The sequence below is a fragment of the Sinocyclocheilus anshuiensis genome, unplaced genomic scaffold (assembly GCF_001515605.1).
Source record: "Sinocyclocheilus anshuiensis isolate Anshui unplaced genomic scaffold, SAMN03320099.WGS_v1.1 scaffold224, whole genome shotgun sequence".
NCBI lineage: Eukaryota > Metazoa > Chordata > Actinopteri > Cypriniformes > Cyprinidae > Sinocyclocheilus > Sinocyclocheilus anshuiensis.
The window spans coordinates 436,335-450,535 of NW_015558577.1; the positions used below are offsets into that span (position 1 = coordinate 436,335).

General features: G+C 36.2%; 1 protein-coding gene across 1 annotated transcript in view; it reads right to left on the reverse strand.

Annotated features, from left to right (window-relative positions):
- Positions 1-8,528, reverse strand: part of LOC107679711 (neuronal acetylcholine receptor subunit alpha-7-like) — a 13,940-nt gene extending 5,412 nt beyond the window's left edge. Inside the window, exons 1-6 of the mRNA XM_016475340.1 lie at positions 8,410-8,528; positions 7,144-7,283; positions 5,712-5,756; positions 5,006-5,115; positions 3,487-3,566; positions 2,114-2,281 (exon numbers count right to left, since the gene is read on the reverse strand). Coding sequence (XP_016330826.1) covers positions 2,114-2,281; positions 3,487-3,566; positions 5,006-5,115; positions 5,712-5,756; positions 7,144-7,283; positions 8,410-8,464 — 598 coding nt within the window. The 5' untranslated portion in view covers positions 8,465-8,528. The remainder of the gene's footprint in view (positions 1-2,113; positions 2,282-3,486; positions 3,567-5,005; positions 5,116-5,711; positions 5,757-7,143; positions 7,284-8,409) is intronic.
- Positions 8,529-14,201: the final 5,673 nt, after the last annotated feature.

Consider the following 14,201-nt stretch of genomic DNA (forward strand, 5'->3'; position numbering starts at 1 on the left):
AGTCAGGAGAGCACCATGGATGCGTGTGGTGCTGCTGACGCAGGAGCCGGTGTTTTGACGTAGAATCTGGATGCGCTGCGGCTTGTTTGCAAGCAGCGGAATGCACACGCTTGTGTCGTGGTACTGTTGTGAACACACATCGAAGACTGACACGGAAGAGAAGAAATTGTTGAATAAAGTCATTATTTTTGTTTTCTTTGCGCACAAAAGGTATTTTGGTAGCTTCATAATGTTAAGGTTGAACCACTGATGTAACATGGACTATTTTAACGATGTCCGTACTACGTTTCTGGGCCTTGAACGTGTCAGTTGCATTACTGTCTATGGAGGGTCAGAAAGCTCTCGAGTTTCATCAAAAATATCGTAATTTGTGTTCTGAAGATGAACTAAAGTCTTATGAGTTTGGAACGGCATGAAGGTAAGTAATTAATGACAGAATTGTCACTTTTGGGTGAGCTATCCCTTTAAGCATACTAAAGTGCTTATTATTGAAATAATATATCTGTGTGCAAGTTGAATGTATTGTTTCTGACACTTAATTGCATGTCAATTTCATTTAAATTAAAATGCAATATAGTTTACATTTATATTAAATGCAGCTGAACTTTCGTGGGTCCTTGTTTGGTGGTTTCCTTTTTTTTTACATCGTTATCTGTAATTTCATAATTTCTTCTATTGTCTTAAAATATGAAATATGGTTATAGTGTATTGCTGAATGTACTGACAAGTATTCATGTCAAATGAAATATAAATGAATGTAGTTTCTACTAGGCGTGTAATCAGTAGTGCATTTAAAATATATCAACTTCACATGAAATAGGCCTATCTAATAACTCAATTAAAATTCTAATCAAGTACTTTAAATGTTATTCAACACATCAAAATAAGTGTACTTCTTTAAAACCCAACAAAAGATTACTAAAGCATGATTTCAAATGTATTTTAATATAAAACGTATTACAATTGCATAGTGCACTTTGTAAATGAAAAAAAAAACAGTCATGACAGTGTACTCTCTTTATATTTTTAAGTGGGCTTTCATTAATATTATCTATGAGTATACATATTTTTTATGATATATTTTGAGATTTTAAGCACCCTAGAAGTCATTGTTCAATACAATTAAGCACACTACTTTTTCACAAGGGAAGGCTAAAATACTGTAAGTGATGAAAACAACAAAATACTGATAAAGATTGCAAGAGATTTCTGACTCTTCTAACCCTCATGGTATGTTCCATCATTTTGACTTGGAAAACATTTTCTTTTCCAAAAAATACCAGTTAAAGCTGCAGTCCGTAACTTTTGGCGCTCTAGTGGTTAATAAACAGAACGGCGTGCGTCTTGCGGAAGAACATTGTAGCCAGAGCTATTTCTCTCTGCTTATGTCTATGGTGAATCACGCAGGTACTGGGCTGCTTTTTCGCAGCGGTACCTACCCGAACCAGTCTAAATAGTCCGAATATAGACACTTATTATAGGTGTACCGTAGTGATTCAGGACAAGCCAAAAACACGGTTTGGAACATGGATTCATGGTGTTCTCGCTTATTATATAAATTTTGTCAATTTTGAACACAAAAAAGTTACGTACTGCAGCTTTAAGATTAATGCGTTGGAATAAAACTTAGTGAAACAGAGTGGTCCTGGTCAAAAATGGCTATCCTACCAAAAAATATGCTTGCAAATCTCTCAATATGCGATATTATTACCAAATATTGACTTTTTTATCCACTTGTTTTCTTTCAACTAGCACAGATTTTGTATTTCATTTTGGAAATGATTGAGCTTCACTGATCTGAGCCTGTGCATCTCAGTTATCCAGAAATGATGCTTTTTTCACTCACAAACTGAGGTGCATAAGTACAGATCAATGAGGCCTATGACCGATCAGATTCAAAAAGCAATACAAAACCTGTTGTGATTGAAAGAAATCAAGTTCACAAAAAGATTGAATGCAAGATTTGGTGATAATATAGCATTATGAGAGCTTTACAAGCAATTTTCAAAATGCTGGTCACTTTTAACCGGGAACACCAAATTGGGTAACGGATTTTCAGCATAGCATAAGGGTTAATAATGCACATTATAATGTAGAATGTATATCACCCTACCCACAAGGTCCCACTCTCCATTTGCAATATATCCTGTGATGTCAGCATCAATCATCTGCAGGTCCAGAGACCATCCCCCATACGTCCAGGAGCCAAACTTCAAATCACACCTCTGAAGATCAAAGGGGAACCAGCGGACATCGATGTAGCAGGTGCTTTTGAATATCCCTGCGAACAGAAATGGGAACTGACTGATGTGGAACATTTTTAGTGGAGAGTAATAAAACAGATCTTCCTTAAAGTCCTTAAACTCATAATAGTAACAACTATAACAAAACATACTTAACATTAATCATCATAATTATGAGTAATATTACTTTGTCATATAAGTGAACTTTGAAAATTCGATTTCTATAAACCATAATGGTGATGAAAATGAACATCGGGAGAACCGTTCAATAAGACGATCTTAAATTGAAGGTGCCAGTAAAGACATACATACGTATACTCAAACCGTTGATTGTTTAATACATCATCTTCCCTCTATGCTTCATTGCTTTCTTTTGCCATAAAGCATAATAGGCTTCTGACAAAGCTTTATAGAGGTTCAAGAGAAGGCAATCTCTTCAATGTCACTACAAAAAGAATTTAGTGCAAACTCACTGCCTGGACTACATCTACTCATGAATCAAATGTTTATCTCAGGATAGAGCCTGCTTCAGCTTTCACAGCGAGAAAAGTAAATGATGTAGTAGAGGTGAATGCTGCACAGCAAATCTCCATTCACATCAAATAGTTTGTCAATAAGGCAAACCTATAAGGAAAGGGTATATGTAGCTTTCCATATTAGCATAAAATCATATTTGCTGATTTTGCATAATATAAATTAGTTTAAATGTGCACTATGCATTTTTTTTATTTATTGTTTTTATGTTGCATGCCAATACAAAAGTGGTTTTGGATCATACTGATATTAATGATGCTGATGCAGCATTTTGCCAAAGGAAAGCTTTTTAGTTTGTCACACCATTGCATAAACACCCTATTTGTCAGCAATATAAATTTTACTGCCACAACCAAAAGTGTCCTATAATTGGACAGTTATCGAGATAAAGCGAGTAGTGAAGTACATCTCAACTTGGCTGTCTTCACCAAGTAATTGTGTGTGACTAAATTTCTCATGATTCTGACTTTCGTTTTTTGTAATTGTGAATTTAATTTTGGAATTTTATACTTTATCTTTCAACTGTGACTTAGTTCAGAGTCTGACTTCATTCTTTGTTTTTAATTATCACACAAATACGTATTTTATTTTTAACTCTGATGTGAAAAAGGCTTTCATAGCAATCCTCCCCTTGTAGAATAAAACTCTTTTTTTTTTCTAGATCAAGTGGGAAAACTTACTTGTGGCATTATAAACATCTAAAACGTACCTGGTGGTAGGTATTGGCAGGCACCAGAGGAATTCACCAGCACATTAGTATGAAATGTGGCATCAAACCTTTCATCAGCACTGTGAGGAACACAAGAATCGTTTTAAGTAAAAAGAACACAACGATGATTTATGAACATCTCAGAGGAACACTTAGAAACACTTGCGATTAGTCCAATGCAAAGTAAATGTATTTCATCTACACCGAATTATTTTGCACCACTAATGGCTGTGCAGTAAGTAGACAAAGACAAATCAAAATGGCCTTGTGACATGTTCAGGTTTATGTTCCAGTTATGTAAATGTGTTTGTCTAAATTAATTCTCATTTACAGTGGGTACGGAAAGTATTCAGACCCCCTTAAATTTTTCACTCTTTGTTATATTGCAGCCATTTGCTAAAATCTAAATCTGCAAAAATGTCAACGATTCTGTGTTTTTCTGTCAATATGGGGTGCTGTGTGTACATTAATGAGGAAAAAAAATTAACTTAAATGATTTTAGCAAATGGCTGCAATATAACAAAGAGTGAAAAATTTAAGGGGGTCTGAATACTTTCCGTACCCACTGTAGATAATGGAGGCATGTTTGAGAATAAAGAATTCGGTCTCAGAAATTCCCATAGAAAAGATCACAGTGGGCCAGGCTGCTAAACCAACATAACCAAAATTCACTAACAAAATGAATGCTTTTTCAATAAATAAATATTCCAGTGGATGTATAACATCTCATTTGATTCCATTTTAGTTTCCATTTAGCGATTAACTGACTTGATTAATTTGACCTCAACATATAGTGGCAAACTCTTCATCTTCTGTGGCAAATTCACTTTACCATCTGCTACTGCTTTTCCAGTAGACAGGGACAAATGAGGCCAAACCTTTGTTTTCCATGGCGTAGTGCAAACTCAGTGTCCATTTACTGTTACCAGCACTTTTTTCCCCCAGGCAATTTACTAACTCTCAAGAAATCGTTCACAAACAGGGTTTAAACTTCTAAAGGTATGTTTGGTTTCTATGGAACTCTTTTTTGATAAGCCATATGTGACCCTGGACCACAAAACTAGTCTTAAGTCGCTGGGGTATATTTGTAGCAACAGCCAAAAATACATTGTATGGGTCAAAATTATTGATTTTTTTTAATGCAAAAAATCATCAGGACATTAAGTAAAGATCATGTTCCATGAAGATATTTTGTAATTTCCTACTGTAAATATATCAAAACTTAATTTTTGATTGGTAATATGCATTGCTAAGAACTTCATTTGGACAAATTTAAAGGCGATTTTCTCAATATTTTGATTTTTTTGCACCCTCAGATTCCAGATTTTCAAATAGTTGTATCTCTGCCAAATATACAAAACAATAACAAACAATATATCAATGGAAAGCTTATTTATTCAGCTTTGAGATGGTGTCTAAATCTCAATTTTAAAAAATGGACCCTTATGACTGGTTTTGTGGTCCAGGGTCACATATACATATGGGTTTATCGATTACTCTCTGTGTGAAGATAACAAACCTGTTATACAGTAAGATGTCAGGCTTCCAGATCTGACTGTCAGGAAATCGTACATTCGTCACTCCGGGATATTCAGACATGTTCCAATGAAGATAGTAGTCATACCAGTACTAAAATAAAGAGAAGATCTCTTCATCATTGTCAATCAGGAACAACAAGGCAATTTACACTTAAAAGTGTATGCTCGGTGCAAACTGAATTAGGCATGATATTAACTTGAATCTGAACATCAATCTCTGTATAGTCTTCTTTAAGCGTTAGATATGTCAAATAATCATCAGAATCTAAAGAGGTTACATGCACATACAGAAGGTTTCTTTGGGCAGAAATTTTATGAAGCTGTATACATTAATTATAATTCATAATTCATTCAATTTATATTCTGTTAAGGTTTTTTAATGGAGCAGAGTCAAATACATTTAAATTAGATGCAATTTATATTTACTGATAGACTGCTGAGATCTTTAAATGCAGTTAATAAGGGTTTCAGATTCATAGGCACACTTGCTGGTGTACAGCATTGACCAAGGACAGCATTTGAAGGACTGTCATGGAAGCAGAGACAAATCCATTGCATCAAAGTTATTAACATTCAGCTATTAATAACAGACCCACAGAGAGGTCTCACAAGTCACATTAAACATAACTGTTTCAATGCATTGCTGGTGAGCAGTCTGTCAGACAGTGATAGGTGTTGGTGTCTTACCAGCTGCAACCAGATGTTGGTTTTAAGTACTTGATTCTTCTCATCCTGTAGATGGACAAAGATGCACTCTCATGAAAACTGAATAGATGATTAAAGAACTACCTCCAAAACATGTTTTAAAATCGCATTTTACATGGTCTTAACCCCTAAGACACTATAACTAAGAGTATGCTTTAGCATACTGTTAAAAAGAGGACACACGTTAACTACAATTAGATTAATATGCATTATTGAAATGTAGAGTGCTTTCTTAATCATTTCATAATCACTTTTGAGTGTGTTAAGACTCTCTTTAAACTCTCTTTATACTTTAGTGACTTTTTATTTCATTAGTATTATATTATCTGCAAGTTTTATTTTTTAAAGTGTACTTATACTGAACAAAATTATAAACGCAACACTTTTGTTTTTGCCCCCATTTTTCATGAGCTGAACTCAAAGATCTAAGACTTTTTCTATGTACACAAAAGGCCTATTTCTCTCAAATATTGTTCACAAATCTGTCTAAGTCTGTGTTATTTTGTTCAGTGTAGATTTGAAGTACAGTGCATGTGCACATTCATTACATTTAAGTGCCCACTTTTTTCAAAGGGAATGTAGTTAATGTGATTTGAGGCAGTTTTATGATTTTTTTTCACATCTATCAAAATACTGTTGAGCTGATCAATTGTGAGATGCTTGAACTTGTCTGTCTAATAAAACCTTAATGTTACTACAGAAAATTATTATATTGAACTGAAATTATAGACCTCAGTAAGTGCCATATTTAATTTTTGACAGAAAAAAAGGCTATAGGAACAGAAGTACAGTGCATTTAATGGATTGTACTGTTGTTTAAGAACATGCCAGTTGTTCAGCTGATGAAAAATCTTTAAAAAAAAAAAAAAATCAGTGCAGACAAACTCAATTTAGGACTTTTATCCAGTGGATGCAATTGTACAAACTGTAGATCTATCCCCCACAGCTTAATTTTCATCTGTGTAAAATTCAATATGGCATTTACCCTTCAAGTTCTATTGCTGCATGAACTGTGACAAATGATCTGTCGTGGCTTGCCAAAATATTTATGTTGCAATCTTCGAAAGCTTGATGCTACCTTTCCTCACTTCCACATTTTATGCTAAAATGCTTTCCCTCATCTTAGTTTAATGTAAAATGTGACTATGCATGTACATTTCCAAAACATTAAATATGTAAAGTACCTGCAGCAACAAACTGCTGTAATCTTGGTGGATTTCAAAGTGAACAGAACATTTGTTTTGGTGACAATCAGTGAACATTTTCTTTGCAAAAAAGACTAAAGACTAGAGTGATTTGGATTTGGTATAGCCTGATGGTGGAACAAATGTACTTGGATTATCCTAAAACATTCATGGTCATACTTTATCAGGGTGTGTTACGTGTTTCATCTTTTATTACTGAATTAACTTACCACATCCATAATCTGCATGAGACTGAAGCTGAAATACACAGTGAGTGAGTGTGTGTCATTGAACACAGGTCTCTCCAGTGGGTTATAGTCTTTCATCAAGTCTCTGTAGAGTCTCCTCTGCTGCTCTCCCTGAAGTGACACTGTCAGAGAATGAACAATGTGACACGGTTGCAGAGTTTCACCTCGAGTTAATCTGCACTGCGAGCTGCTTCCAGAAGAGGTTTGCAGCGTGCAGTGAATGAGATATTCAGGAGAACGCTTGCAAATCAACAGAGGCAGCTGTTCCAGCTCATTTGGATGTACGTGTATTGATCTGAAGCTCTCATCAAAGCTTTTCTGCTGGGTTTCAGTGATTAAATCTCCACCAGGAAGTCTGACTGATTGAATGCATCCACTTTCCTTAAGTATGCATCTAACTCCCTGTTTGAACTATTTTTAACATTTGCCAGATTTGGACAGCAAACAGCATAGAGAACTTTGATGTAACTCGTGAAGATATTATGTTGAAGTACTTTTTGTATGTAAAAAGCAAATGAAAAAAGGTAACTCTAGTTTCTTTCCCAAAGTTCATTCAGTGCCCTCTCTCATCTAGCTGGCTAATAAAAGGGATCTTTTTCCCAGTGTAATTCCCTTAAAATCACATCCATTCATAATCTAATTCCACCGTGGACATCCTCTAGATTACGTCAGGCCTTTTCTTTATTCAAAAAGCCACCTGTGATTCATGAGTGTCTAACAAAGAAACCAGAGAGCTGGACTCCCTTGCCTACACCAGAGACATTTTACTGTACACAAAGACAATGCATCCAGTGTAACCACATCTTCAAAGATTCAGTCAAAGACCCTTTATTATAAAAAACCTCAGCAATTAGAACAATTAAGATAACCTGACTCCTAGCAAAGCAGATTCAAGCAACATTTTAAATGGTATACATACCGTACATGTGCAAATGTAAACTGCCAACATAATGACTTTACATTTGATCCGATTTACCTATTGTCCTTACCTATTAACCTGGCATTCTGGCCTGTATCCTCAACTAACAAGCCTCAAACCAAAACATCAATTTTAATTGATGTCACAGTTGCAGCTGAAATATTGAAATCCAAACACAGCAGACATTTAACACTAATCTTACAAGTAAGCAGGAAATATTATTGAACAGTTCGACTTAAAATAACTTAAATAGAGCAAAAGAGAAAAAAGCCAATAATTCAACAAAGCTCATGGGTATTTCATACTTCAATTTCCATTAGGTTTCTTACCACTCCATAGGCAGGTTGTGGTGGTAAAATAAAGAGTATATTCCCAAATTCCCATGTTCCTATGAAAGTTAAATTGCTGTAATGAATAGAAAAGCTCTAGGGGATGTAGGTTTCAGTGTTGTAAAGAGTCTTTCTCAGCATCCCACAGGCAGAAGTGAATACAGTCTCATGCAGCAGCATCAACAAAAGGCACGATGCCCCGCCTCCTCCAGCACTACATGGTTTTATCCTGTGGTCTTCCATTGACATATTGTTTTTAAATTAATCTAATTACAACATAAAGCCTAAAAGGAATGCTAATGGCTTTTTCTAATATAATTTGTAACCAGTCGTAAAGGGCTTCAATAAAAAAATCCTGCTAGAATCAAAGAATAGAACTGAAAACTGCAAAAACTGATCAATCAATCAATCAACCGATCAATCAATCAATCCTGAAAAATAGTGGTTTCAGTCTATTCCTAACTTTATCCAATTCATCCTCTAAGTAATAATAAAAGAGTAAGAGTGAGAATAGCTCTACTTCTCTTTACTAGTATATTTCATTAAATGTTACCACTGTGGAAATTATTAAAAAACAAATGTTATTTACTACAGTGCTGTATTAAGCAGAACACTGGTATCCCAATCCACACAAAGCTTCAGTGAATCTGTGAATGCACTCTCAGACAATACCTGTGCCATCTTTAATTCTGCACAAGGGCTTTGATCATGGTCGTCTAAAATTCAGTGGTTCCCAACCCTGGTCCAGAAGGCAGCCCAACACTGCACGTTTTGCATGTATCCTTAATCAAACACACCTGATTCAGGTCATTGGCTAATTAGTAGAGACGCCAAGATCTGAAACTGGTGTGTCAGAGAAAGGAGATATGCAAAATGTGCAGTGTTGGAGTGCCTCCAGGACCAGGGTTGGGAACCAATTAATACATTTCCAAGGCTACTGAAATGTCATACATGAGCTTACTTTCGTAATTTTGCTTTTACCTCCTACAGTTCCTGGTGCTGCATTTGGGTGGGAGATATAAGAGCAGAGACTTGGCAAATGCCCCACTGCACTGAACAAAGAGTCAGCCAGAATTAGCTCTGCAACTTGCTGCTCAGCACATTAAGAACAGACGTCTTAAAGGTGCACTCTGTGATTTTTTTCTCATTAAAAAAGCTTTAAACATAAAAAAATTAATAGAAGTGTTTAAAAAAAAAAAGGTTTTTCATGGAGCGGCTCACCTCATGCCCTCACGCGCTGATGACTTATCATGTCTGTGCGTGCGCGGAAGTATGCAAATACATATGTCGACAGGCAGGTACTGTAGGACAGCCTATCATAAAGTTTGGACAGAATAATCTGATTGGTTGAACATTTTATGGTCCTATGCTTCCATAGACTAAATACATATGGACGGTTTCATCGGACGCACGCGCCTGGCCTGAAGTTAACTTACAGTCTGTGTTTGTTTATCGGTCTGGCTAGTGGACAGTAATATGGCGCCGACTACAAACACAATTAAAGTTAAGGTGATGAGTAGACTGAAGTTGTTGGGAAACCTCTATTTCTGCCACTCCAAAAGCGCCTTCTGCTGGCAGAGAATGAATTAGCATTTTAAACCGGCCCATCTGCTGTTTTCGTTCAGATTTATGTTTTTACGCAGGAAACACGCAGAGCAGATGTAAATGTTTGTAAATTGTAAATGTGAACCGGTATATACAGGGGAAGGGCCGCCACACATACTCTCATGTTGTTCCAAACCCATAAGACCTCCGTTCATCTTCGGAATACAAATTAAGATATTTTTGATGCATTCTGAGAGCTCTCTGACCCTCCCATAGACAGCAAGGGTCCTTACATTATCAAGGTCCAGAAGCGCTAAAAGCTAAAACAAAGCTATGAGAATATTTCGGATACGCTGTTTACGTTCAAATCAAAGCGTAAACGACGTAAAAAGCGTATCCGCGTGCCGCAGCTGACACAGAACAGCATACACTGTTTGCGTTCAGTGGATACTCTACAAAATGGCGCTTGGGTGACGTGGAGGTGACGAATTGTTGAATAAAGGCGTTTTTTTTTTTTGCGCACAAAAAGTATTCTCGTAGCTTTGTAAAATCACGGTTGAACCCCTGATGTCACATGGATTATTTTACCGATCTCCTTGCTACGTTTCTGGACCTTGATCATGTAAGGACCCTTGCTGTCTATGGGAGGGTCAGAGAGCTCTCAGATTCCATAAAAATACCTTAATTTGTGTTCCGAAGATGAATGGAGGTCTTACGGGTTTGGAACGACATGAGGCTGAGTAAATAATGACAGAATTTTCATTTTTGGGTGAACTATCCCTTTAAGTTTGAGCCACAAAAGCGCGCATGTTTCAGTAATGTCAACAGCAAAATATAATTTTCAACTACTTGACTAGTTTACATTCGCCCTGCATAATTTAATGTAGTACACTGTAGATTTTAGAGAATTACATTAGCCTACTTGAAGGCAAAGAAATCAGATATTTAGGACAGAAATATTTTGTTGTGTATATCTCAACTAATATGATTGAGTAAATCTGTGTTTTCCTTTTTTATATTTATTTATTTGTTTGTTTGTTTGTGATTGGGGCAGACATGTTGAGATCACATGACCATCACAGTAACCCATCTATTACCAGACACTTTTGCTGGTGGAATAAGTAAATCATGGCTGGCTGTGAATAGAGCACTTCTATTTAAAGAAGAGCGATTCTGCAGCAAAGTACAGTATAAAGGAAAAGGAGTTGGTCCGTTGCCAAATTTGGAGAACAGAAAGTAGATGGCAGAACAGAAAAAGGGGAAATTCAGGATTGGAGCATTTGTCACTTGTGGGGCCAGCCTTGTGCTTGGATCAGCTCCCATTGCTGGCAGAGAAAACAAATGATTACAGTAAGCTGGTGGCATAGGCGGAGCGTGGGTGGGTGGGGAACAGAACGGGAGGTGGGAGGAGATTCTTGAGTTGAAGCAGACGAGGGTTGGCAGAGCTGCAGGGTAAGGCTGGAATGGATTGAAGAACGGAGAAAGGATTGGAGACTGAGACCACTGGGGATGGGGCTTGAAGCACAGGTCTTTTTTGCTGTAGCAGTAGGTTGGGTCAAAGATTGCTTAAAAAAGAAGCTTGGGGTGTTTAGACACATCCCACAATCCAACTCTCTCAATGCTACAGTGAAAAAAAAATGTTTTTGTTTTTTTTAACTGGATGCCTACATTGAAGAATTATTGAACAGTTTGTAAGGCACTCACCAAGCAGAAAGAAATAAAATTAGACCAAAACCATGGCCGTTCACTACTTCTTTGAGCTGGGAATGATGATATACCCTTTTACTAGCACTCCGATACAACTTTTAACCCCACAAAGGCAGAGAGGGAATATGGACTATTTTTTCATTTCGTCATGCTGGATCTATTCCCAGCAGATGGACAGATGTCAAATGCTCATTACACACCAAATATCTGCATGAAATCTACAGTCCAGATTTAATGCTATTTTCTGTGATTTCACACCTGAGCCCTCTCATATCCCCTTCATCATCATACAGTTGCATCTCATGCACTTTAGTGTTAATCCCATCCAAAAGCTACAGCTTGAGCAATTACAGAGAATTCAATACCTGTTTCTGTGAACATGTCTGAAGCATGATAATGTCACCTAGAAAAAATGACACTTCACATGAACAGCATTAGAAAGAGCACAGCTGTAAAGTCTGACAGCCTTAATTTGACTAAAAATCTTTGACTAAAAAGTGAGGTTCATATCTTACCTACATTCATTCATTCATTCATTCATTCATAAAGCACAAATAAACACAACAAAACTTGACCACTGTGCTGTACATAAGAGAATATAAGGAAAAAAATGAACAGAAATAAAAATAATAGTAATAGTAAAATTGTAAAAATAGAGTAATTTTGTTCAAATAAGTACATGAATTATGATGACTTAAATTCAAGGGTAAAAAGATGAGACTTTAACTTAGATTTAAACTCAACTCACCTCTCAACTTCAGTCTTGATCTTGGATAGGACAGAGTATGTCTGTGGATTGCAAGCATCTGACTGACTTTTCAAGTTTAAAGGGGTCATATGATGTTGCTAAAAAGAACATTATTTTGTGTATTTGGTGTAAATTGAACATTTGGACTATGCAAATCTTCTCGTTAGAACAAGCTGTTTTAGGTAGGCGTGGTTGACTCTTAACTTTTATAAAGAATATCTCTTTGGATTTGAGACTTTAGTATTTGCAACTTTACAGATCTTCTTTATGCACCAAGAGCTTGTAACACTCCAAAGAGAAAGGAAAAATTTGAATTGCATCATATGACCCCTTTAAATGATCTTGGTTTAAAATAAGGTGCCAGACCATTTAGGGATTTAAAGGCACAATATGTAATTTTTTGCCGCTAGAGGGCGCGTATTCAAAATAAACAAAGAGACAAAGGCGTAGTTTTTCTTCTAAACATTTGGGATAATGTAAGTACACAAGTCAGCAAAATATATTACACTGTTCTAGTGGTTTTTGGATATTTTAATAAAAAAATCTTACATATTGTGCCTTTAAAAACAAGCAACAGTGCTTTAAATTCAATCCTATAATGCACTGGCAACCGACTGAGAGACACTAAAATCTGAGTAACATGTTCACGTTACAAACCCCACTTAAATATCTGGCTGCGGCATTTTTAACCATTTTAAGCCATGCCATGAAGAACTAGGGTAATCCAATATATAAGGAATTACAATAGTCCAAAAGAGAAAAGACAAAAGCATGCATAACTCTTTCAAGATATTTAGGAAACATCTTGGATCTTTAGGATAGGAAAGACTTAACTTTAGACAGAAGTTTTAAATGAAAGAAGCTTGATTGAACTACTGTATTATATAGGTCAAACTTAAGGGAGGAATCAAAAATAACTCCCAAATTTTTCACAGTCTGTTTAATATAGGAATTTAAATTGCCAAACAAATTAATTCTAAAATATTTGGAGACCTTCATGATCTTACATCAGCTAAACATGCAAGCAAGATTTCTAAACCTTAGCGTGTCTGGGCCTCAGTGAGGTCAAACTATTACATGTCATGACAGAGGGTTATTATTAGGTGACTGCCCTCAAACAGCTGACATTTTGCTGTTTTTAAAGGAAATTTCAGTGGCAGGTTTGCATTAAATGATCTGGTATCTTGTCAAATGTTCTGTTGATTTTGAATGTGATCACCTGCAACACGAGAGTTTTCAGAAAGCCCAATATCACCAAACAGGATGACATTTCATTTCACAGTGCCGTGGATGTAATTGGAAAATAAATTATTTTCAGTCATGGAGACTAGATGGCAGGAGAGCAGCAGTGAGATGGCCAGTGTAATATGGCTCCTGTCCACAGCAGACACAGACACAGACAGAGAGACTCAGAGCCAGAAGGGATTCACAGCTCAAGTGACCGATCATGATAAAAACTGGGAAAGTGGACAAGCAACAATGTATAAGAATTATATTATTCAGCTGCTTTTAAGAATTTTCTAAAAAATATTTAAAGTGTCTTTTAATAATAAATTTTCCTCTAATATCCCACTGTGAAAAATTAGTCATTTTAACAGACAAATGTTCTTTATGTTCTTATCAGTCTTCTTGTTCTTCCTTGGACCATGTTTATTATTAGCACCAAAATGTGTCCTATAACATTTGAAACATCACTGTATGTCACTCATGCCAGGTACACACACACACACAAACACACACACACACACACACACACACACACACACACACACACACACACACACACACACAC